The sequence below is a fragment of the Amblyraja radiata genome, chromosome 1, assembly GCF_010909765.2.
Source record: "Amblyraja radiata isolate CabotCenter1 chromosome 1, sAmbRad1.1.pri, whole genome shotgun sequence".
In the NCBI taxonomy this organism is placed as follows: domain Eukaryota; kingdom Metazoa; phylum Chordata; class Chondrichthyes; order Rajiformes; family Rajidae; genus Amblyraja; species Amblyraja radiata.
The window spans coordinates 16,406,768-16,433,371 of record NC_045956.1 but is presented as its reverse complement, the minus strand read 5'-3'; the positions used below and the strand labels follow the sequence as shown (position 1 = coordinate 16,433,371).

Below are 26,604 nucleotides of genomic sequence, written 5' to 3'. Positions count from 1 at the left end.
GACACCGCGTACGACGTCAAGACGCTGCGTACGACCGCAATGTGCCTGCGTGCATATGTGGGCCGTTGGCGCTCGCAGATTTCGGTCACTGCGGGATTTTTGGAGCCCCGCGTGATGTCGGGACCAGCCCCGCACAACTCCATACCCCTCCGCGCTTCTAAGTGGGACCGGCCCCGCGCGGCCATACGGTGCCCGTACGCCTCGAGCGACCACGAGGTCGCGTAATTTGCGAGCCAAGGTCGCGTAAGTGGGACAGGCCCTTACGTTTCCTTGTAGAGCTTGACGCCTGCCTGTGTAGGAAGGGACTGCTGGTTTACATGGAAGGTAGACACAACATGCTGGAGTAACTCAGCGGGACGGGCAGCGTCTCTGGAGACAAGGGATGGGTGACGGCTCTGGACGTCTTGTCCACCGCCTGCCCGGCTCACTTTACAACTCCCGCCAGCAGCGCCGGCTGTGTGTCCCGGGACCCGCTCCGGCCCCGGCTCCAGCACCAGCTCCAGCTCCGGCACCTTCCCCCAAAGGCTCCGGCAGCCGGGGGACGGGGATCGCGGCGCACACGGGCTGCGCTTCCGGCACCAAGAGCAATGGTGAGGATGGCGGCGTCTGCCCAGAGACGTCTCTCTCTTCTCTCTCCCCTCTCTCCTCTCCTCCCCCCCCCCCCCCCTCTTCTCCTCCCCTCTCTTCCCCCCCTCTTTCTTTCCCTCCTCTCCCTCCCCCTCCGTTTCAGTCACAGGGTCTGCAGACTGCCGTCTGATCAAATTTGGGCCGAGAGTGTAGGAAGCAACTGTAGATGCTGGTTTAAAACGAAGGCAGACACAAAATGTAGGAGTAACTCAGTGGGACAGGGAGCATCTTTGAAGAGAAGGAATGGGTGATGTTTTGAGACACTTCTTCAGACTGGGCTGAGATGTGGACCTGAGGCACCAACATGTGGGGGAGGTTTTAAGGGCAATTAAAGTATATCAGCCTTATCTTTTGCACTCAATATGTTGTGATCCACTGTCACTGTGAATGTTCATGTTATTGGAACCAGCACCTTCAGTTAGTTTATTATTCATATCTGCTTGTGGTAGGGAAATTCACAGCTGCTAGAGCAGAGAACAATATAGCACAGTAACACACCCTTCAGTCCACAATATTTGTGCTGAACATGATGCCGATAAAACGATCTCATTTGTCTGTGCATGACGCATATCCCTCTATTCCTTGCACTTCCAGCCTATCCATAAGCTTCTTAAACGCGACTATCGTATTTACTTCCACTACCACCCCTGTCAATGTTTTCCAAACACTCTATGTAAAAAAAAACTTGCCCTCCCCATCTCCAATAAACTTTCCCCCTCTCACCTTATAGCTATGGCCACTAGTGTAGGACATTTCCACCCCAGAAAAAGATTCTGACTCCCCTCTATGCTTCTCACAATTTTATATACTTCTCACAAGTCTCCCCTCAACCTCTGACGTTCCAGTGAACATAATCCAAGTCCATCCAACCTCTCCCTGTAGCTGAAACTAATCGAGACAGCATTCTGGTAAACCTCTGCACCCTCTCTAAAGCATCCACATCTTTCCTGAAATGGGATGACCAGAACTGCATGCATTGTTATATTGGGATATGGATCACTAGGCCAGGCCTTTGGATTGCTAACCCTGTAAGATATTCCAGTGTTGTTTCTTCTCCCTGAATCTTTCACTTACAAAATATTGCTCTGTTGGTGCAGCCTGGCAAGAGGTACAGAAGTTTGAAAACACACGTTTAGTTTAGTTGAGAGATACAGCGCGGAAACAGGCTCTTCGGCCCACCGAGTCCGTACCGACCAGTGATCCCCGCACACTAACGCTATCCTACACACATAAGGGACAATTTACAATTTTACCAAGCCAAATAACCTACAAATCTGTACGTCTTTTGAATATGGGAGGAAATCTGAGCACCCAGAGAAAATCCACGCAGGTCACGGAGAGAACATACAAACTCCATGCAGCCAGCACCCATAGTCAGGTTCGAACCTGGATCTGTGGCTCTGTAACGCAGCAACTCTAAAGCTGCACCACCGTGCTGCCCTAATGTCTTAAGTCTCAGTTTCTATTAATCCGGCCTGTGTAAGATTGCTTAGCAGCATTCTACCACTATTTGCTTGATCCCAGATGCAAATAGATTTAGAATTGGATTTGAACTCATTGTTTTCTGTTGGTTTGTTATGATTGCACTCTTTCTGTAATGTCTAATTTCCTAAGGTTAGTGGCTGCTTCTTTTATGTTACCAGGGACCAATCACATTTAAAAGTTAAGGCACAAAGTGCTGAAGTAATTCAGTAGATCAGGCAGCATTTCTGGAGAACAAGGATAGGTGACATTTTGGGTCGGTCCCCTTTAGTCTGAAGAGGAGTCCTGACTAGAAATGTCACGTATCCATGTTCGCTAGAGTTGCTGCCTGACCCATTGAGTTACTCCAGCAATTTGTGTCGTATTTTGTAAAGCAGTGTCTGCAGTTACTTGCATCCACATTTAAAGGATCCTTGTTTGTCAGCTTCTGTAATGCTGTTAATAATTCATGTCAACCAAGAAAGACAAAAAGGGAAATAAAAATCAAAGGATAGCTACTTGAGTACTATTGAAGAATTGAAAGCAGACCAAGAAATTCTAAGGTAGACAAAAATGCTGGAGAAACTCAGCGGGTGCAGCAGCATCTATGGAGCGAAGGAAATTGGCAAAGTTTCGGGCGAAACCCTTCTTCAGATGAGTCATACTCCAAACTAGTTTTGCCCAAAAATAAAAATGACAGGAATAGGTGTAAAATTCCATGAACATAAATTAATGTTTTACCTATATTGTAATAGTAACACATGAAAGCAAACCTTAAATTCCAGGAAAATCCAAGGACAATCTGTAAATACCTGCAATATTGTTAGTAGCAGCATTTTATTGTTGCAAGTGCACAGTAATAACTCAGGAAATTTGTAGCACAATATTATCCAATTCTCTTAATATTGCTTGTTGCATACTTCCCTCTTTTTGTTCAGATTGAAAATGAGAACTAATTGTTATCATTTGCTGGTATAACATGATTGTACCATGCATTCATCAGCAGCCAAATATTGCATTAACTAAAAGGTCAATTAATTGTAATTTCCTCAATATTTTGCTAAACTACTTCAAAATAGAACCAGTAACCTGCCTGTATTCGATCACTGGCTAATCTTTCTGCTATTTTTGTTGCTTTTAACTAAATGAAGAATGAAGAGAACATCTGTTTCTTGTAATGAATCCATTGCACCCAGTTTGATTGCACATTTGGAGGTTGTTCTTGCATTTTGTCAGGGCTGGTGGTGTTGGCAGCATTGCTGTTGACACTGTCAATATAGCTTTTGTAAGGAGAGTCTGAATGACACTTTCATAAATAAATCCATTTATTGCTTTATTAATACAGAAATACTAAGTTTGTTTGTTGATTGATTAATTATACGTCTCATGAACTAAGGACATGTGAATTAAATGTTAAGTAGGACAATGTGATGTTGTTTTTAAAAATCTATATTTTTGTATAGCCGAAAGCACCAAAAACTAAGAAAGGGCCAGAGCAGAAGGTAATCCATCCGTACAGCAGAAAGGCTGCCCAGCTTGTGCGGGAGACACATAAACAAGACAAGAAAGATAAGTATGTAATTGCTCTGTGATACATTTTTTCATTTTTTTCATTTAATGTGCCTTTTCCCGTGTTTGTTTCCTATCGCATGTCCGTCTGTTGATCAGTAATCATGGTCTGCCATTTTGCTTTGTACCGTGCTTTATTTAACAGTGTTAATACTGATGATGGGTCTGTCAGATTTGACACATTTTTACTTTCTATCAATTATCGATAGCATCCATTAGATCAATATTATATTATATGAAAGGTAAATTATTTGCAATTTCATTAGCTTTTTTTATAAACTGATTAGTGACAAGACCAATAACTCGTTAGCATCATCTAGGTCTAATGGAGCTATTTTTGTACTTAACAATTGGATGCGGGGGAATGGTTTATGTTTTGTGACTGTTAATTGGGTTGACAGCATTCTCAGTACAACCACCACCATGGACTTCAAACACATATTTCTTAATAACTAAGGAAGTACTAAATAAGGAAGATGCCAATTTTTGGGTTCATTTTAAATTAAGGGCTTGTTCAGGTGGACAAAAGATCATGTCATTATTTTTGCTATTTCTATGTGCAGATTTGCTGCCATGTTATCTTATGAAAAGCAAATGGTCATGAAATATGATGGACACTGGTGATCTGGTTAGATTTAATTTCAAAACCTACACCTTAATGCCACAGAAGCAGGCATTTTGCCGGTTCTCATTATTCACCATTCACACACATTGATATTGTATATCCGAACGGATGAATGGGGAACCTGAATTATTGTTTTCCCTTCCAGACCACTTTGATGTGGTCAGCTGGGTGAATTTGACATGAATACAATGCAATCTGGTATCTATCTGGTATATTTCGATCAGTACCAATCAATACCTGGCAGGGCGCCGTCGAGTATGGATGCCCTGTCAGCAGCTGTTAGTCCTTTCACCCTTTTTTTACATTTTTAGTGAGTTAAAGTGTTTGTTTTGGAGGTTTTTTAGTCTTTTATGTGGTGGGTGGGGGAAGGGGAAGGGGGAAACTTTATTTCCTAGTGCCTACCTGGTCGGAGAGGCAGCTTCCCTCCGAGCTGTTTCTTCGCCCCCCCTCCTCGCGGCCTAGCATCGAACTGGAGCGGCATTTCCTGTCGGGACCGGCCGGCACTGCAGCTTCGGCGGCGGCGCAGCGCAGGGATGCCATCACGGAGCGGGCGATGTCTTACCGGGTCGCCGTGCGGTGGGCTCCGGAGTGCTGTGTCCGCCGACTAACATCCGAGGAGCTGTGGCAGCGGGTGTCCGGCTGCGGGCGGCGCTGGATTTAAAACACCGCAGAGCCTGGGATCCGAGATCGCCAGAGTCGGAGCTCCAGCCATCGCGGCCTGAGGACTATGGGTGCCGCGGTCTCCGGGGGAGGAAGCGGCCGCTCCAGACATTTCCAAGCTGCTGAGGAGTGTTCACCCGACGCCGGAGTTCCAGCTTTCCGGCAAGAGGGCCTGAAAACATCGGACTGGCTGCGGAGGCCACAATAGGCCTGACTATGGGTGAACAGGGGATGGGACTGGACTTTGCTGCCTTCCTCCACAGTGGGAACCATTGTGGGAGGGATGTTTTTATGTTGTTAAATTCTTTAATGTTGTGTCTTATCTTTATTCGTGTGCTGCATTGGCAAGTCAAATTTCACGACACCAATTGGTGTATGTAATAATAAATGTCCTTTGTATCATTTGTGTCTTTGTAATGTACTTATCAATTGAGTCACTCATTGGTGACCTTGGATGTGTTTCCTTGGTGAGCTAAAATCAAATACTATTTAGAAATATATTCAGAATGGATGAACTTTCCTCTGTTGTAAATGCTCAAATCTATGGTCACTATTATGCCAAATAAGATCAATTGGGACTGCTTTCTTATAATGTTCACTTATGTATTCATAAATGAAAAGAAACCTGCTACAATGTGACTGAGCATTGCACGCCCCAGCTTTTGCTTTGACTCGTAAGCATCCAGACATGGTGCAGAATTAACCTTTTCAACCAAGCGCAGGCTTGACGATCGCATCGCCCAACACCTCCGCTCAGTTCGCATTAACCAAACTGATCTTCTGGTGGCTCAGTACTTCAACTCACCCCCCCCCATTCCGGATCCGACCTTTCTGTCCTGGGCCTCCTCCATGGCCAGAGTGAGTCCCACTACAAATTGGACCTCATATTTTGCTTGGGTAGTTTACACCCCAGCGGTATCAACACTGGCTTCTCCAATTTCAGGTAGTCCTTGCTTTCTCCCACCTTCCCCTCCCCTTCCCAGCTCTCCCACAGCCTACTGACTCCGACTCTTCCTTTATTTTTCCGCCCCCCCCCCCCCCCACATCAGTCTGAAGAAGGGTTTCGACCCGAAACGTTGCGTATTCCTTCGCTCCATAGATGCTGTCTCACCCGCTGAGTTTCTCCAGCATTTTTGTCAACTTTTTCAACCATGTCAGTAAAGTCAAATGGCATGCTTGGCCCAACTAGTCCTTGCTGGTCAAGATGCCCATCTGAGCTAGTACTGTTTGCCCACATTTGTCCCATATCCACCAGGCGAAAAATTCCACTAGAAACCACTTTATTTGTTCACAATATGTAGAGTTCACTGGCTGTCATTTTTTTTTCAGCCCTGATTGAGATAATGTTGAGTGCTGTATTATAGAGATAGTTTAGAGTCAACTGCGCTTTTGTGGTTGGGAACCATATATGGACCAGACTGAGTAAGGATGACAGATTTCCTTCTGAAGTACATTAGCGATGTCATACAATCATAAGTGTCATACGGCACAGAAGCAGACCCTTTGGCCCAACTTGCCCCTGCCGATCAAAATGCCCCATTTACACAAGCTGTATATGCTCCATCCATTAAGCCCAAATGTCTCTAAACCTTTCCTATCCATGTATCTGTCCAAATATATTTTAAATATCATTGTACCTGCCTTAACTACCTCCTCTGACAGCTCATTCCATATATATAAAACAAACTGTGTGGAAAAGTTGCCCCTCAAGTTCCTATTAAATATTTTCCCTTTCATCTTAAACCTATGTGCACTTGTTCTTAATTATATATCTTGGGGGAGGGGGGGGGGGGGGGCGTTGTGCATGCATACTATTTATTCCCCTCATGATTTTGTACACTTGTATACACTTTTACAGAATCCTGAGTCTCCTGTAATTTAATGAATACAATTCTAGCTTATTCAACTTATCCCTATAACTCAGACCTTTGCATCCTGGTCAATCTTCTCTGCAACCTTTCCAGTTTCATGTCATCTTTCCTTTGGCAATGTGACCAAAACTGAACAAAGTACTCCAAGCACAGCCTCATCAACTTTAACATCCCAACTTCTATACTTATTTCCCAGACTGATAAATGCCAGCATGCCAGAAGTTTTCGTCATCACCCTATCTACCTGTGATGCCTCTTTCAGGAAACGATGTACTTGTAGAGCAGAGGGAAATAGGAGTAGCGCACTCTCCAATGTTCCACCTAGCACCGTGACGGTCCTGCTCTGGTTTGACTTCCCAAAATGCAACATCGCACACGTATCCGAATTAAACTCCATTCCTAGACCCAGTTGCCCAGCGATTAAGATAATTTGTGATAACTATCTTCACTGTCTATTTGGCACAAACATTTTAAATGTGACGTTTGAACTTCATTTTCTATCTAGGATAAAGAATGTGAAGGCTGCACGTCTAAATGTTACTGGTAAGATGCAAATTATTGTCACTGCTTTTGGTTGAAAATGGACCATCGTTTATCAATCTAGAGGTCTGCAGGAAACTCAATGGAGAGATCTCTTTGCACAATATGTTTTTTTATTGCAGTACCATGTAATTTAACAACAAGGCAGATTGTCCTGTCAGAAGATTACAATTTGCCCATTAGGTAGACCTATACACTTTGAATTAATGGGCCCCCTATTTTTGCTCTGCTGGCCCTTTTCAAAACAAAACTTATTAAAGCTAAAAATGGCATGCTTTGTTTTAGTGTTTTTGAGTTAGACTGATGAGCCAAGCCAGCTGATTGAGTCATCCACATTCTGGTGGCATGTTTTCAAATCCTGGATTTGCTATAATCCAGTCCAGCAAATCTACTATCATGAGAATAACAGAAACCTTCCTCTCTCACATTACTATGTTAGGTTTCACCACTTCTAAAAATAACAATATATTCATGCTAATGTGATTGGGGGTAGGGAAAATGTAAATGTATTCTGTTTTTGTTGTCAATTTATTAAATAATTTTGTTTATTTTTTAATTACATTTGGTGTTCAAGGATGCGTATAACAGTGCTGAATATTAATCTGCATTCAAAATTGATTTTTTAAAATATAGGTGAGAAACTGCTATGGTTTCAAAGTCGTGTGGACCCCACCAAGACTGAGTACAGTAAGGAGGAAGCCTGTGAGATTATAGAAAAGTAAGAAATAATTTTGAAAAACATTCATATTTCTCGGTATGTTCACAATTTTTATCCCATTGTGAAAGTGGCAATCACAATTTGCAACTTTAATTTTCTTTTATAGAACTTTCTTCTTTTTGTATAATTAACTAGCTTCCACTTGTTAGGAGTTTTGGAATTCGGGTACAGAAAATTGTGTTAGCAAATATTTCATGTGGTGCTTTAACTCCTTGTCATTCACAGGCATGTGGGTGCTTCACTTTTCCCTCCCAAAATCAATTTATTAACTTCTGAAATTGGCAGTAGATTCAGATTTTTTAAATCATATGACATTGAATGAGCTTGGAAATTGTTATTCTTTTATCAATAGAAATAATTGAATTATTCTAAATAATGTGATGTTGAAGTGACTGTTTTTTACAAGACCCAAAATGAAGATGTTTCCTACCCGTAAAACAATGAAAATCCATTTGACTCCCCAATCAGTTATCCATTATTAATTGTTTAAGAAGGAACTGCAGATGCTGGAAAATCGAAGGTACACAAAAATGCTGGAGAAACTCAGCGGGTGCAGCAGCATCTATGGAGCGAAGGAAATAGACAACGTTTCGGGCCAAAACCCTTCTTCAGACTGATGGGGGGTGGGGGGGGCGGGGAGAAGAAAGGAAAAAGGAGGAGGAGGAGCCCGAGGGCTGAGGGATGGGAGGAGACAGCCCGAGGGCTGAGGAAGGGGAGGAGACAGCAAGGGCTAACAAAATTGGGAGAATTCAATGTTCATGCCCGCAGGATGCAGACTCCCCAAGCGGAATATGAGGTGCTGTTCCTCCAGTTTCCAGTGTTGCTTGCTCTGGCCATGGAGGAGACCCAGGACAGAGAGGTCAGATAGGGAATGGGAGGGGGAGTTGAAGTGCTGAGCCAGGTCAGGTTGGTTATTGCGGACTGAGCGGAGGTGTTCGGCGAAACGATCACCAAGCCTCCGCCTGGTCTCACATCTTGATCAGCTGATCTACATCAGTGAGGCTTGGCGATCGTTTCATTTTCATTTGTTGAAATATTTTAGTGCTGAACAGGAATTACAAAAGTATTTCCTTTGTTTTATGCAAAAGTAGATATTGTTCATGTAGAATGTCACCTGCTGAATTCTGAGAAATGTTTCAGTTTTACATATTATTTTCCACTTGAACCAAGCTCACAGTTTTTGGAAGTCAAAAGTTTTAAATGGGATTATTTGGAATGTCTAGTAGGCAAACCACAACTGTTGTTCTTTTAAAACTAACTACAAATTATTACTCAATGACCTCTAACTTTTATTATAGTTTATGCATAAAGAAATCTGTTACTCCATTCCAGGTATTTGCACAGATTTGACACTGAGCTGCTACAAATTGAATTGGCAAATAGTATCAAAGGCAGACAAGGAAGACAGCACGAAGCTCGTGAAGCCATTCTGAAACAGACCATTGAACGTGAAAGGCTTCAGTATCAAGAAAATGGCTTGGGTGAGAGTGCTGAATACAGTACAATACTAATAGCCCTGTCCTACGGTACGAGTTCATTCCAAGAGCTCTCCCGAGTTTAAAAGAAAATCAAACTCGTGGTAAGCACGGAGAATTACGTAGTGGGTAAGTCGTAGCTCGGGGACGTCTCTTAGTGTTAACGGCAGGTACTCGGAAAGACTCGCTAACGGCAGGTAAGATTCGTGAAGACTCGTGAAGATTTTTCAACATGATGAAAAATGTCCACGAGAGCCCCAAGTACCGACGAGTGGCCATTACCGTAAATCTCCGAGTTTGAATCAGGGCAAACTCGGGAGAGCTCTTGGAATGAACTCGTACCGTGGGACAGGGCGTTAAGTCCTCCGACATATATACTGTTGACATTTTGTGATTTGAAATGTGTTAAGGATGAACAGTAAACAAAGTTCCAATGTTTTAATAATCTGGACTCGCTCCAGTAAAGAACTGAAAATATATTGTTGAATTATTTTTGTTAGTTTTTTGGATTTGGGGATCTAAAGGAGCTCTGGATGATGATTTTAATCATCATTTATCTCTGATGCAAAAGGTGTAGGCAGTTCAGCCCCTTACATCTGTCATTCTGTACAACATGGCTGATCAAAACCTGAACTTCATTTATTTGAAGGTAGACAAAAATACTGGAGAAACTCAGCGGGTGAGGCAGCATCTATGGAGCAAAGGAATAGGTGACGTTTCGGATTATTTGAATTTTAGTTACCGTGCCTTTAACATGGAGAGGGTTTGGTTTATCTGTTGAGAGGTACAATATGTGGCTATCACTGGCCTATGTTGACTTAAAGCCATGGGACTAAAATAAATAACACAAAGTTATAACTGTGATGGTTGCTGGTGCTGTTATATGCTGGATAGTTGCACCCACTGCAAATGCCGAGACGGCAGCCCAAATTTACCTTGTGCAGAGTTGAACATAAATTTATCACTTTGTTTTAGTTGTATAAGCAGTACTATTAACATGATAAAGAACAGCTCCAACTATCCCAGCTGTTTAAACATTTGGATGCAAATACATTCTCAAGGCAACTAGGTGAATTTGTTGCTTTTTTCAGAGACCACAGTGGCACAGATAGATTAAAAAATTAAAACGCAAACTTGAATTCAGCACAATTGATCAGCACTATTATCATTTGGGAAAGCCTCCTTTGAATGTTTTACTCTATCTTGTTAATGCTCATGAAATATTTTGTGCAAGAAATTAGCCCAAGCCCATTTAAAGCTCAGAAATGTTGTAGAAACCTGAGGCTTCCTTGCAATTGTGGCTCTGCCTCATTGTAATACATGTTAAAGATCCCTCTGTCTGTTGGACTCACAGGGGCATCTTGCCTATTTTAGTTGGACCAAATTGGACCAGATTTCTCATTGATTATGAGCTTGAGCAAGTGAAAGGGAAGCAGAATGGAAGGAGGACTTAACTGATTTTGTTTTCCCCTCCAATTGGCCAGGTTTGAGAGCAGCAAGAATCCTTGGCTTTTGGTTACACTTGAAGATAAAATATATAATGGCCTTTTTCCATATTTTCTCATAGTACAGAAGATCATTCAACCCATCGAGTCTGTGCTGTCTCGTGAAGCAGTGCCATATGCCAACTAATTTTTCCTGTATCATGTTCTCTACATTTCTTCAACGATTCACCCATACAACACCATGATGAATTGACAGTGGCCAATTGACCTGACCACCCACAATTCCTCAGGAGGAAGCTAGAGCACCTAAAGGAAACCTAAGTATTCACAGGGAGAACATCTAAACTCCACACAGACTGCACCAAAGGTCAAGTTTAAACATAGGTCACAGACAATATGAGGTAGCCGCTCTATGAGTCAAGTTGTTGTGGCATCTTGCCTGTGTTGCCAAGTAGCCAAATTGAATACAGCACTCGACAAAACACCAGCCAATGTTCTTTAATCGTCATTTGTTCAAACATCTCAAAGTTTTACTATGTTTTTTCAAGCAAAACTAGTCAATTCTTTAATAACTAGTTAATTCTTTAGTTAACTCTTTTAGTTAGTTACACAACCTCCAAGACACATTAACGATATTCACATATTACCCACTCCAGAGCCCGGAGGGATGCAAAGTGGTGAGTTCTTCTTCCAGCCAATGGCCTGAGTTGACTTGAGATTTCTTTTGCATTTGTTGGTCTCCAGAGTTATTGGTGTTGGTTATCACATGAGGCAACAGACACAGGAGTAGGCCATTTGGTCCTTCGAGCAGGCACCATCACTCACTGTGATCATGGCTGATCATCTACAATCAGTACCCCGTTCCTGCCTTATCGCCATATCGCTTGACTCCGCTATTTTTAAGAGCTCTAAAGCTCTAACTCTCTCTTGAAAACATCCAGAGAATTGGCCTCCACTGCCTTCTGAGGCAGAGAATTCCACAGATTCAAAACTCTCTGGCTGAAAAAGTTTTTCCTCATCTCTGTTCTAATTGGCCTACCCCTTATTCTTAAACTGTGGCCGCTGGTTCTGGACTCCCCCAACATCGGAAACATGTTTCCTGCTTCTAGCTTGTCCAATCCCTTAATAATCTTATATGTTTCAATAAGATTCCCTCTAATCCTTCTGAATTCCCGTGTATACAAGCCCAGTCGCTCCATTCTTTCAACATATGACAGTCCCGCCAGCCGAGAATTAACCTGGTGAACCTATGCTGCACTCCCTCAATAACAAGAATGTCCTTCCTTAAATTTGAAGACCAAAACTGCACACAATTCTCCACGTGTGGTCTCACTAGGGCCCTGTACAACTGCAGAAGGACCTCTTTGCTCCCATTACCCCATTCCTCTTGTTATGGCCAACATGCCATTAGCTTTCTTCACTGCCTGCTGTACCTGCATGCTTACTTTCAGTGGCTGATGAACAAGGATCCCCAGATCCTGTTGTACTTCCCCTTTTCCCAACAATACACCATTTAGATAATAATCAGCCTTCCTGTTCTTGCCACCAAAGTGGATAACCTCACATTTATCCACATTAAACTGCATCTACCATGCAGCTACCCACTCACCCAACCTGTCCAAGTCACCCTGCATCCTCATAGTATCATCCTCACAGTTCACACTGCCACCCAGCTTTGTGTCATCTGCAAATTTGCTAATGTTACTTTTAATCCCCTCATCTAAATAATTAATGTGTATTGTAAATAGCTGCGGTCCCAGCACCGAGCCTTGCGGTACCCTACTAGTCACTGCCTGCCATTCTGAAAGGGACCCATCAATCTCTACTCTTTGTTTCCTGTCTGCCAACCAATTTTCTATCCATGTCAGTACCCTACCCCCTATACCATGTGCTCTAATTTTGCCCACTAATCTCCTATATTGGACCTTATCAAAGGCTTTCTGAAAGTCCAGGTACACTACATCCACTGGCTTGTCCATTTTCCTAGTTACATCCTGAAAAAATTCCAGAAGATTAGTCAAGCATGATTTCCCCTTCGTAAATCCATGCTGACTCGGACCGTTCCTGTTACTGCTATCTAAATGTGCAGCCATTTCATCTTTTATAATTGACTCCAGCAACTTCCCCACCACCGATGTGAGGCTAACTGGTCTATAATTCCCTGTTTTCTCTCTCCTGCCTTTCTTAAAAAGTGGGATAACATTAGCTACCCTCCAATCCACGGGAACTGATCCTGAGTCTAGAACATTGGAAAATGATCACCAATGCGTCCATGATTTCGGGAGTCACTTCCTGAAGTACCCCGGGATGCAGACTATCAGGCTGTGGGGACTTATCAGTCTTCGTTCCCATCAGTCTACCCAACACCATTTCCTGCCTAATGTGAATTTCCTTCAGCTCCTCCATCACCCTAGGTCGTCTGGCCACTAGCACCTCCCTATACATTTCCTTGTAAAGTTTCCAGACATTGCTTTGATTTTACAGCTATTTATATGACTGTAAGTTGACTCATTTTTCATATATATTTATACACATACCTGTTTCTTTGAAACTTTCAAATTCCTGTTGGTTTCCATAATCACCTTAGCCACGTGCAATTATTAGTGTTGATCTCAAAATTGTCTTGATGCCAACGATAGTGGGAGGTAAAGCTGCCTTGGGTGGAAAATTACCTCATCTGCTTTCCCATACTGACGCTAACCAGATGTTCAGATGTCAGGGAGCTGAAAAGGTGTGAATAATGAGACTTCATTCAGGTGTGAATGTGTTGTATAAATTGGAGATGAGAGGCATGAGGGTGATGGGAAAATTCAACAGCCTAGTAATTAAGGACTAACTAGTGTCAGCAATGGTGGGAAAGGGGCAAGAAAACATCTATAGTGTTCTTGCTCCACGCTGACATCATGCAGCTGTAGTTTCACATTTGGACATAATAGGACAAATTCTTCACCACTTCTTCTAATGTATCAGTGTTGCATCTTCAAAGGCAGTCAATCAGTATAACAAATTGCTTGCTTGCACTCTGGTTACTTGGGTCCTGGGGTTATTGGGGTTAAGTGGCTAATCTGGGATAGTTTTGCAGATGAGTAACAGGAGTGAGGGAGGGTATGTTGTTTCAGCGGTGTGCTTCCACTGTGTAGATGGCATTTGGGTGATGAGAGAAAAAGGTAGAAAACAATGATCAAACTTTTATTGAATAGGGTGCCTGTCAAAGTTGATTAAAAAAAATTAGCCTGGTGTGGTGTTTTAGAGTGGATCTGAAATAAGGGTGACTTATATTGTTCAGTGTTTCATGACTTTTATCCAAATGTTTTCCATTTATTGTAAGTTCATTCAATTACATTATTGTTAATTTTCATTTATTTTAAACTTGTATAGAGAAGAGTAATACATTTTATAGCTAGGTATTTGGCAGCTGGTTGTCAGCCTGGTTATTTTTCTTTGTGAGTAAGTCTGCTACATTAGTGCTCTCAGAGCAAGTATTCTTGATTTTGAGTTGAAAACGTGTCTTTAATTCACTTTCCCCAAGAAATTTGAAGAAAACATTAAAAGAAAACCTTTTCCTTTTGATTCTTCATGATGAGGGCTGCCATGTTGGGAGGAAATAAATATTGGTTTCAGCGTGATTGTAGATGCTTTCAAGAAAACAGCATTGAGCCCTGAATCAACCAATAAAAATGTGTAACAGCTATTTCTGGTTCAGATTTTCAACATCTTTGGGATTTTTGTTCTTTAATTAAATTCTGTATTCTCTTTACCCGCCATGCTCTTAGAATTCTCCCCCATACGCAGCAATGTAATTGTATCTGCATATATTGAGTTTATAGGAAGGTTTTCATGCTTCATTCTTCCACCATTCAGTCGCACACTACTGATCTAATAGCAGCTTTATGTGTAAGTTATGTCCACCCGAATAAGTGGCTGAAGTTGTTAAATTTCCCAATTTCAGAAATATTCAGTGCCCTCCATAGTGTTTGGGCCAAAGACCCATCATCTATTTATTTGCCTCTGTACTCCAGAATTTGAGATTTGTAATAGAAAAAATCACATGTGGTTAAAGTGCACAGTCAGATTTTAATAAAGACCATTTTTATACAATTTGGTTTCACCATGTAGATATTACAGCTGTGTTTCTCCATCGTGCCCTCCCCCTCATTTCAGGGCACCATAATGTTTGGGACATGTGGCTTCACAGGCGTTTGTATTTGCCCAGGTGTGTTTAACTGCCTCTTTAATGCAGGCATAAGAGAGCTCTCAGCACCCAGTCTTTCCTCCAGTCTTTCTATCACCTTTGAAAACTTTTATTGTTATTTATCAACATGGGGACCAAAGTTGTGCCAATGAAAGTCAAAGAAGCCATTATGAGACTGAGAAACAAGAATAAAACTGTTAGAGACGTCAGCCAAACCTTAGGCTTACCAAAATCAACCGTTTGGAACATCATTAAGAAGAAAGAGAGCACTGGTGAGCTTACTAATCACAAAGGGACTGGCAGGCCAAGGAAAACCTCCACAGCTGATGACAGAAGAATTCTCTCTATAATAAAGAAAATTCCCCAAACACCTGTCCGACAGATCAGAAACACACTTCAGGAGTCAGGTGTGGATTTGTCAATGACCACGGCCTGCAGAAGACTTCATGAACAGAAATACAGAGGCTACACTGCAAAATGCAAACCACTGGTTACTGCAAAAATAGGATGGCCAGGTTTCAGTTTGCCAAGAAGTACTTAAAAGAACAACCACAGTTCTGGAAAAAGGTCTTGTGGACAGGTGAGATGAAGATTAACTTATATCAGTGATGGCAAGAGCAAAGTATGGAGGAAAGAAGGAACTGCCCAAGATCCAAAGCATATCACCTCATCTGTGAAACAAGGTGGTGGGGGTGTTATGGCCTGGGCGTGTATGGCTGCTGAAGATACTGGCTCACTTATCTTCATTGATGATACAACTGCTGATGATAGTAGCATAATTTATTCTGAAGTGTATAGACACATCCTATCTGCTCAAGTTCAAACAAATGCCTCAAAACTCATTGGCCGGCGGTTCATTCTACAGCAAGACAATGATCTGAAACATACTGCTAAAGCAACAAAGGAGTTTTTCAAAGCAAAAAAAATGGTAAATTCTTGAGTGGCCAAGTCAATCACTCGATCCGAACCGAATTGAGCATGCCTTTTATATGCTGAAGGGAAAATTGAAGGGGACTAGCCCCCAAAACAAGCATAAGCTAAAGATGACTGCAATACATGCCTGGCAGAGCATTTCCAGAGAAGACTCCCAGCAACTGGTGATGTCCATGAATTACAGACTTCAAGCAGTCGTTGCATGCAAAGGATATGCAACAAAATACTAAACATGAGTCCTTTCTTCTCCCCACACCCCCACCCCTGATCAGTCTGAAGAAGGGTTTCGGCTCGAAAAGTTGTATTTTTCCTTCGCTCCATAGATGCTGCTGCACCCGCTGAGTTTCTCCAGCTTTTTTGTGTACCTACTAAACATGACTACTTCATTTACATGACATTGCTGTGTCCCAAACATGTCACAGCTCTGACATGGCGAGACAATGTATAAACACTGCTGTAATCTCTACATGGTTACACCAAAATGTATAAAAGTGGCCTTTATTAATATCTGACGATGTGCACTTTAACCACATATGATTTTTTTCTATTACAAATCTCAAATTGTGGAGTGCAGAGGCAAATAAATAAAGATGGGTCTTTGTCCCAAACATTATGGAGGGCACTGTAGACAAGCATTCCTGTACAGCCTTTATCATTTAAAACTTAAATCTGACCTTCAGGAAAGAATACTATTTGAATTTATTTTATCAAAAATGTTATTGTTCAAGCTCCTTTTTAAATTAAATGTTTTTTGTGGTTTTAGATTTATTTTGTTACGCACTCCTTTGAGAGATGTGGTTATAGTAAGCAGCATGGTTGTGTCCTTCACTTTCCTTTAGTGCTAATGTTTGGCAGATAAGTTCTTTAGTTCATGTCTTAGTGAATCTTTCTTGTTGAAGAATTTTGCTATCAGTTTTTTTCCCATTCTTTCCTCGTATGTCAGTTCACTTTTTATTTTTCTTGCGGTCCCCTGTTGATATAACGTGACTTGCATTTAATAATAATAATAATAATACATTTTATTTATGGGCGCCTTTCAAGAGTCTCAAGGACACCTTACAAAAATTTAGCAGGTAGAGGAAAAACATGTAAGGGGAATGAAATAAATAGTAGAGACATGACTAGTACACAAAGTAAAGACAGAATTCAATTCAAAACACAATATGAGGCAATTAATGCACAGATGAAAAGGGAGGGGGGACGTGGGGCTAAGGATGGGCAAAGGTGAAGAGATGGGTCTTGAGGCGGGACTGGAAGATGGTGAGGGACACGGAATTGCAGATCAGTTGGGGGAGGGAGTTCCAGAGCCTGGGAGCTGCCCTGGAGAAGGCTCTGTCCCCAAAACTGCGGAGGTTGGACTTGTGGATGGAGAGGAGACCGGCTGATGTGGATCTGAGGGGCCGTGAGGGTTGGTAGGGGGAGAGGAGGTCAGTGAGATATGGGGGGGCCAGATGGTGGAGGGCTTTGTAGGTGAGGATCAGGATTTTGTAGGTGATCCGGTGGGAGATGGGAAGCCAGTGAAGTTGTTTGAGGACTGGAGTGATGTGATGCCAGGATTTGGTGTGGGTGATGAGTCGGGCGGCTGCGTTCTGGACCAGTTGGAGTCGGTTAATGTAGGTGGAGCTGATGCCAAGGAGAAGTGAGTTGCAATAGTCCAGTCGGGAGGAGATGAAGGCATGGATGAGTCTTTCAGCAGTGGGAGGTGTGAGCGAGGGTCTGAGTTTGGCGATGTTGCGGAGATGAAAGAAGGAGGTTTTAATGACATGGCGGATGTGAGGCTCTAGGGAGAGGGTGGAATCAAAGATCACGCCAAGGTTGCGGGCCTGGGGAGATGGGGAGACAGTGGTGCCGTCAATGGTGAGAGTGGGGTTATTGATTTTGCTGAGTGTGGCTTTGGAGCCTATGAGGAGGAATTCTGTCTTATCGCTGTTGAGTTTGAGGAAGTTATGTTGCATCCAGGTTTTTATAGCTGACAAACGAGTTGATATGGGTGATCAAATATCAAGTTAGATTCTAGACCAAATATGGTCTAGAATCTAATACCTGACTAAATCAAAATAATCAAATATTTTCAAAGAGAAGTCTTTATTGATCTTTAAGAAATAAAAGCCCGACTTTTCAGTTTATTTCGTGCACCAGAAAACTCATTGGAAAAATTCCGTAAAATTCAAAAGCATGCAGATAACATAACATAAAGAAAGATAATTTTGGCCTGTTTATGTCCTTGCATGATAATTTCTAAATATGCACGGTTGGATTATTTTTATAGCAGATACGTGTTTTTAATTGACGATGTTTGAACTATATTTTGATGTCTGAACATTTTATTTAGATTTGTAATAACATTTCATCTCTCCCACAAACTTGGACAAAGTTTTTTCCACCTGCCCAAACAGTGTCAGATTTCCCCCGTAAAATAAACATTTATACAGTGTGTGGATATTATTTGCTAGGTTTGGCTTATGGCAGAATTTGATGTCAAGATATTGCATTGGCCAATATTTCTTAAGAATGTACCTGACCGTTACATTTCAAATGGTCAATATTTGACCTCCAAGCCCACCATTATCTATAGTGTCTTATGTTATGAGTAAAATTAAATACTTTTTCTTACCTTCTGGTCTCTGTTGCCATAAATTTGCCATCCATTTGCGCAAGAGCAAGCAATTTTTTTCTTCTATTCTTAGTTCTCTAGAATTTTGATAAAAGGTTTAACTTGAAGGTCATTGGAGATGGATTGCAGAAAGGCAAGGAAAAACTAGTATGGTGCATTGTCAACCTCAAAACAATATACTTACTATAAACACTATTCCTTGTTGTGAACACATTCTTTACCCTACCTTGTATGGGGAACTAAGATGAAGTTTGCACTTCTTTATAATACAAAAGGGTTTAGACTTAACAATCAGCAATGATTGAGTGTTGCAAAATATATTTATATATGCAAAATAAATATTCCATACTTTGAAATACAATTTATTCCACACTAAAAGCTGCACAGAATATCAGCCATTAAATATTAATAAGCAATCTCCATTTCTGGAGTACTGTGTTTACTCATTTATTTGAATCATTGGAAAGGGACAGGGATGAGCAATTATCCTTTGAAATGCTGCCTGCTTAATGCACTTACCCATTCGTATGGTAGCATTAGGGACTTCTAATTTCTGAGTCTTCAAATAAATAGATTGCTTGCATTAACTGTGCATCTGTTAAATGAAGTAGGTTTCCGTCCCAAATTGTAAAAGTATATAGGAGCAGCAATATAGGACTAAATCAAAGTAGTTTTATAACTATTGAATGTAATATTTTCTGATGATTCTGGTGCACAGCATGTTGCTTTGTTATTATTAAATTGCTTTAAAATATATATTAAATAAGTAGGAATGCAAGATCGTACCGACAGTCTCCATGTTATGTAAGGTTCTGTTTCTGAGAACTATAAACAGTTTGCAAAAGAACAATTGTAACGAGGATTAGTTAACATAGACATGTATTTATTATCTTCCCCTGTGGTGTTACAGGGGTACAGAATCAGAATGTTGCACATCCAATGCTTAGTTTTAATGACGTTAATGCTTCAACAGATGTTACATGGTTTGATAAATTGTTAATAGAAGAGATTGCTGTGTCAGTTTCCAAACCAAATCTCTTAGCATTGGCCTCTTGCTGTGAATTTGCAGTTGTACCGTTAAGGGCTACGCATCTATTTGATTACTGCAGGGAAGTTACACGTCATCAGTTTTTATTTGCTGGGTGACTTTTGAATTAACTAGCTTCTATCCTTATTTCATAACTCATGAGGATGATCGTATTTCTGTAAATGTGTTCCCTGTCTTGAAAATACTTTAAAAAAAATTATGAGATAATTTGCATAAAGTCAGATTCTGTAAATCTGGTCTTCCATAATCCAGGGAACTCCTGCATTATAGAATCTGTATATTGTACTATACAATTTAAAATATCTCACTTGCCTATTTTCTTATATAATTGTGTTGTTTTTTTCAATTATATCTGCTTCCTACATACAATATATTCACCACAATAAAAGAAGTAAATCCATTTATGAACTGTCTTTCTTGTCATATGATCTTGTATTTCAGATTTTACAATTGATAATTTTGAACATCTTGCGTTCAATGTATTTACTCTTCCAGTATTCTTAATACTTAAGTATTATCTTTCAGTGTTGTTGTCCAGAGTATTCAGTGCCAGAGTCCTTGCCCTCTTTTGCCCCAGATATGTTAAATGTATTCATTTGTCTTCTGTTCTCCGTTTATTTCACGCCTGAATATCTTTATTGAAGAATGATGACCAGAACTTACTAAATATGTTAAGTGTACAATTTGGCAGTGATTAGTGAATTTGTTCAAACCTTTAACTAAAAGGGAGAAAAAAACCTTGTCAAATATATGTGCTCAACTTGTTGCATTTATTAATTCTGCAGAGATTCCTGATATTCTCAACGTAAAGCATCTGAAAGTCTTCAGGTAAGTGTGCACTGCGTTTGTTTCCTTAATTTTTTTAACCATCAAATTCAAAACTACAAACACGTCCATTGAGAATGGCTTCAATGATTAGTGACGGGTAATGTTTACATTTTAGCCACGGGTTAAAATTTAGTGGACTGAAGTTTCTTTACTTCCTTTGATGCATCTTTTAAGATAACATGATAGATGACATAAATAAGTTATACAGGGACTCCCCAGTTTATGGAGGACCTGACTTACTGAAATCCAACTTCTAGCAAATTCTCCCATATATTTGACAATGATGTTTCCAGGTAGGAAAGTTAGTTGGATGTGCAAGCCATGTATATAATGTATTTATTTACAACTGGTAACAGTTTATATTCCACTGGTTTGCTTATTGGAAGTGGTAGGGTGAACATAGAAGCTATTCAATGAAATTACATAATTATAGGAAGTGTATGCAGAATATGGGTAGCTGTAGAAAACAGGCAATAGTGTGATGCAGTCCTGAGAATGTAGGTCATGAAGGGGGGGGGGGGGGGGTGTGTGGCTCAACTATTTTGAGCAATGAGTTTTTATTCTTGGAGGAAATTGTTCATTTCTCACCCCATGGAAAAATTGGTTAAAGGACTGTTTTCAGGAACGGAATCCCTTCAATAACCAGGGGCCGACTGTATTCTAATTAGTTCAATGTTCAACCTTTGTACTGGGAATAGATTTGGAAAGGGTACTGTTTTAAAAAAAAAAATTGTGAGCTTAATAGGATTCGCCCAATTGGATTCATCTAATTAAAAAGCAATTAAGTGCTTACATGCTTTGCATGCATTCTTTCATATTAATCTCTTGAATACATGCTGCCCACATTGCCAAAAGAATCAAATAGCAATCTGCTTTCCAAAGGTGAGTAATTGTCAAATGGCTGAATATGTTATCAATTTGTCATTGTGTGGCTGTGAAAAGAAAATCTTGCGCTTCTTTCGAGTCTTCTCATTAGTATCTGAAGCTTTGCATACGATTCATCGCATTCTTACGTGGACAATAAACAGGCAGTCGTGTGAAGCCCAGCAAAAATCCAGAACTACCAATAAATTAAAGGAAAAGTCATAAAGCAGAAATCTAAGACACTGCTATTTGAACTATTGCTGTGGGATTATTAAACTATACATGTACAGATCAATTGCATTCCTATTTTCCAGTGTTTCTCCAAGACAATCGTTGTTTTCTCTCTATACCTTCAGTCCCTGCTGGAACATCAAAATAGATTTCATGCTCAAGCCCTGGAGTAGATGAGGCAAGATATTAACCGAGTCAAACAAGTACTTAATGACTAGAAGATAATGAGTTGTCCAGTTTGCTTGTATTCAGTATTTGTATTACATAATTTGATTTTCTGATTCATTTCCTTTTTGCATTCAAGCGAGTGGGATGGAGATTTAAAAAAGCTTCCAAACATCAAAGTGAAAAAACTCTCAGTAAGAGATTCACTTTCTATCCAGAAAGGAAACAAAGAGGGAAAAGAAGACTCACAAGAAACAACAAATCAAGATGATGTCTCAGAACATTAAAGTGAAAAAATATCCATTTGGGGAAAATAGCTAAAACTACGTGGAAATAGGCAAAACTCTGTGAACATTGTGATGGGTACATTTGATGCCGAGGTTGCACCGTGGAGTGTTAATCTCTCCGATATCAGTCTCAAGAAAATGCACACGTCCCCCAGATGTGATTATTTTAAAATCTCATTTTATATGATATGACCTCCTGTTATGAGTTGGAAAACGCTTATTCCATTTTGAATTGATATTCTGGAAAGTGATGATTAAAACAGTTTTTAAAGGTCATATAGTTTTTCTGTCGGTCCTTTTCTGATCGCTCATTAAGATTTATTTTTGTCATGATCTTCCTAAAATGGACTGGATGCTGAAGCAGTCAGATTAGACTTTTAAAAATGTGTTGATGTTGCTCTGACTCATTGCTACCAGTTTCACATGATGCAGGGATTTACTTACGATTTTATATGCGATTTATTGATAGATGAGGGCAGAGACCAGATTTTTTTACTCTAGTAACATGGGGAGGGATGTGTTTATTTGCAAGGGGTTTTTTTGTCCTATTGGTATTATTGTGAAAATCATTTTAGGTCATTAACATTCAAATATAAGAGGGAGTGTGGTTCAGGTGAGATTGACCAGTTTTCTTAATGTAAAAATGTTGGCCATTTGCAAGAAATTCTAGGACCAGAGCACCAACCTGAACCAAAGAAAGAATTGAAAGGGGACAAGGTTTTTCAGAAGAGTAAATGTTATTGGACTAGAGAATATTTTTTCTGCCCTATCGAGTCTGATCCATGTAAACATTAGACTGTAATTGAACAATTGAGTTTTTTTGAAGAAAACAATGTAACAAATTTTTTGAATAATATATTGGAAAAATGAGAAAAATAAAGCTTTTTTTTCCTCTAAAATGTAAAATGAACCTGTAAATTGTTTGCTTTTGAAGGGCCAAAAAGTAAACTGATGATTAATGTTCTTATAACTTAGTATAGTTTAGTTTAGAGATACAGCGCGAAAACAGGCTCCCCGACCCAACGGGTCCGTAAATCACTAGTGATCCCCACACATTAACGCTGTCCTAATCACACTAGGGACAATTTACACTTATACCAAGCCAATTAACCTACAAACCTGTACGTCTTTGGAGTGTGGGAGAAAACTGAAGATCTCGGAGAAAACCCACGCGGTCATGGAGAGAACGTACAAATTCCGTGCAGACAGCGACTAGTCAGGATCAAACCCGGGTCTCCGGCGCTGCAAGCACTGTAATGCTCCTGTCCCACTTAGGAAACCTGAACGGAAACCTCTGGAGACTTTGTGCCCCGCCCAAGGTTTCCGTGCGGTTCCCGGAGGTTTTTGTCAGTCTCCCTACCTGCTTCCACTACCTGCAACCACCTGCAACCTCCGGGAACCGCATGGAAACCTTGGGTGGGGCGCAAAGTCTCCAGAGGTTTCCGTTCAGATTTCCTAAGTGGGACAGGGGCATTAAGGCAGCAACTCTACCGCTGCACCACCGTGCCGCTCTAAAATTGATGCGATTTTAAAAATATCTATTTCTTCCAACATTTACTGCTTTTTAAGTTACCATTGAGGAATAACCAGTCAGTGAATCATGACTACAAAAGGGAATATGCATTCCAACTGGAAAACAAGTGCAGGTCAGATTCCAGGAATTGCATATTCATGGCATCAGTGATTAATGACCTCTGGTTAGCATAATAGGAGATGAAACTTGGAATTGTACAAAAGGCAAATGCTACAATGTGTTACTTGTGTTTATTGATGTTACTTAAATTTATCCCAGTGACTGAATTCCGAATATACCAAGCTAGCTCAATGTTATTGCTTCCCCATAGTTTGAAATAACAAACGTTTGTTTAATAAAGTATGTAAACTGCCATTTTCATTGAGGGTGAGTGCAAGAGGCTATTCAGCCTCTCTTGCTTGCACTATCTATTTGAAAAGAAACATTCAAATCAATCCCACTTTCTTTCAGCAGCAATGTTTTTTCCCCCAAGTATCTGATTCCATTTTCAAAATGACTATTGAATCAATTTGAACAAGCTGATGTTGATAATAACTAACTCCCTCAGTAGCTCTTATGACGTGGGCCACTATCTTCCAGGTGTGACTTCCCTGCTTTTACACATTTTACATAAATTTTAATATTTACACAATTAAAGATATGATTTTATGCAGTTTGATGAAATCTCCTCTGCACTCTCTCTGCTTGAAAAAGAATAATATCCATCTCTAGAAAACACACATGTGAAGCCCTGACCTCTGTTACAGTTCTCGTATATTTCACAAAGGCCAGGTTTTCTACCACCTCTGCACGATTGGCAGCCCCGCCAACAGTCTGTTTGTTTTTTCGTCTTTTAAATTTTTTTTAGTGTGTGTTAAAAGTCTGTGTAAATGTTCTCCGTTTTTTTATGTGGGGGAAGGGGTAGGGGTCAGGGGAAACTTTTTTTTCCCGTTTCTTTTGGATCGCATTCTCCGGTCACTCTGGGGCCTACCATCGATGGAGCTGGAGGCCTCCTCGGTCTGATCTTGGGCCCCACCGCGGAGGAGCGGACTTAACATCAGAGTCGATCCCTTGCCTGGGATCGCTCCAACCGCGGCCTGCAGTCTTTACATCGGGAGCTCGCAGTCTCGGGAGAGGTCGTGGATGTCGGGAGCTCCATTGTCGCGGTGGATTCGACCAGCCCTGACGCGGGGTTCGATCGTCCGGCGGAGGGGAGCTGACATCCCCCCGATGCAGGAGCTGATCGCCTCGACGCGGAAAGCCCGCCACCGGCTATGGGAGTCAAGATCGAGGCCCCCAAGAGAGCAAAGGGAAGAGATTGAACTTTTTTTGCCTTCCATCACAGTGAGGAATGTGGAGGGTCACTGTGGTGGATGTTTATGTTAAAATGTGTTTAGTGTGTTCCGTTGCTTTTTATTTGTATGACTGATTTGGCAAATTAAATTCCTCGTATGTTGGAAAACATACTTGGCTAATAAAGTATTATTGGGATTGTGATTATCCTTCCTAAAGATGCTGCTTGGAACTGGAATCAATAATGTTCTACTCAACAAAAAAGGCATGAATAGTCAAAACGTTAAACTCCCTTTGAGCTCAAAAATAGTTAAAATATTCAATAATATTTCTTAATATAGTTCACTATGAAAGTGGTTAGAAAATTGCCTCTGGATGTACAAGGCATGGTTAGCAGGTTGGAGATGACACTGAAGTGGGTGGTATTGTAGATAGTGAAAATGGCTGTCAAAAATTGCAACAAGATCTTGATTAGGTGGGCTGAGGAATAGTTGAAGGACTTTAATACAGAGAAGTGCGAGGTGTATTTGGGGAAGTCTAACAATGGAAGGACATGCACAGTGTATGACAGGACTCTGGGGAATGTTGTAGACCAGAGGAATCTAGGAGTACAGATACATATTTCCTTGAAAGTGGTGTCACAGGTAGATTGTGTGGTCAGGAAGGCTTTCAGCACAATGGCCTTCATCAATCAGAGTATTGAGTATAGTAGTTGGGAGATCATGTTACAGTTGTGCAGGACAATGGTGAGACCACATTTGAAGTATTGTATTCAGGTTAGGATAGATGTTAAGTTGGAAAGGGTGCAAAGAAGATTTACGAGGATGTTGCCAGAACTCAAGGCCCTGAGTTATAGGGGGAGGTTGAGCAGACCAGGACTTTAATCCTTGGAGTGCAGAAGGTCGAAGGGTGATCGCATAGAGGTGTATAAGATCATGAGAGGATTAGATACAGTAACTGCACAGAATCTTTTACCCAGATTAGGGAAATCAAGAACCAGAGGACATAGGTTTAAAGTGAGGGGGGAAAGATTTAATTGGAACTTGAGGGGAATTATTTTACACAAAAGGTTGTAGGTGTATGGAACAGGCTGCTGGAGGACATAATTGAGGCAGGTACTATCGCAACATTTAAGAAACATTTGAACAGGTACATGGATAGGAAAGGTTTGGGGGAGATATGGGGCAAACGCAGGCAGGTGGGTCTAATGTAGACGGGGCAAGTTGGTCGGCATCAGCAAGGTGGGCCGAAGGGCCTTTTTCCACGCTGTATGACTATGAATGTGAAAAGTTTCATTTATTCTGGCTCCCTTGCTGTGACATTGATGGATAGGAATATTGTAATCCTATGGAAAACCTTGTAAACCAATCATACAAATGACCCACAAATAAAATCTAAATCCCAATAGTTTATGCAACATTCATACACTAACCCGTACTATCAAAACCAGACTGCCAGCCCATTTATCTCACTTCAGGATTTGTGCACAAAAAGGCTTGATACCTAACAACAGTATTGCGTACAATTCACCCAGAGAATGAAATAGGCTACACCGATGAAAATTCTTTCTTAAGGCTGAGTATTAAGAAAACACGGGTGATTCCATGGGAGCTTTTAAGATCATAGAATATAGAACAGTATGGCA

The 26,604-nt window shown here is 40.9% G+C and overlaps 1 protein-coding gene across 1 annotated transcript; it reads left to right on the top strand.

The window, feature by feature from the left end:
- The first annotated feature begins 382 nt into the window (after positions 1–382).
- On the top strand, positions 383–23,052 carry tma16 (translation machinery associated 16 homolog). Its single transcript, XM_033024819.1, has 8 exons — positions 383–618; positions 2,636–2,651; positions 3,552–3,661; positions 7,319–7,356; positions 7,987–8,071; positions 9,404–9,552; positions 20,564–20,606; positions 22,006–23,052. The coding sequence occupies exons 1-8, from the start codon at positions 383–385 to the stop codon at positions 22,151–22,153; spliced, it is 825 nt and encodes a 274-aa protein (XP_032880710.1). The 3' UTR covers positions 22,154–23,052.
- Positions 23,053–26,604: the final 3,552 nt, after the last annotated feature.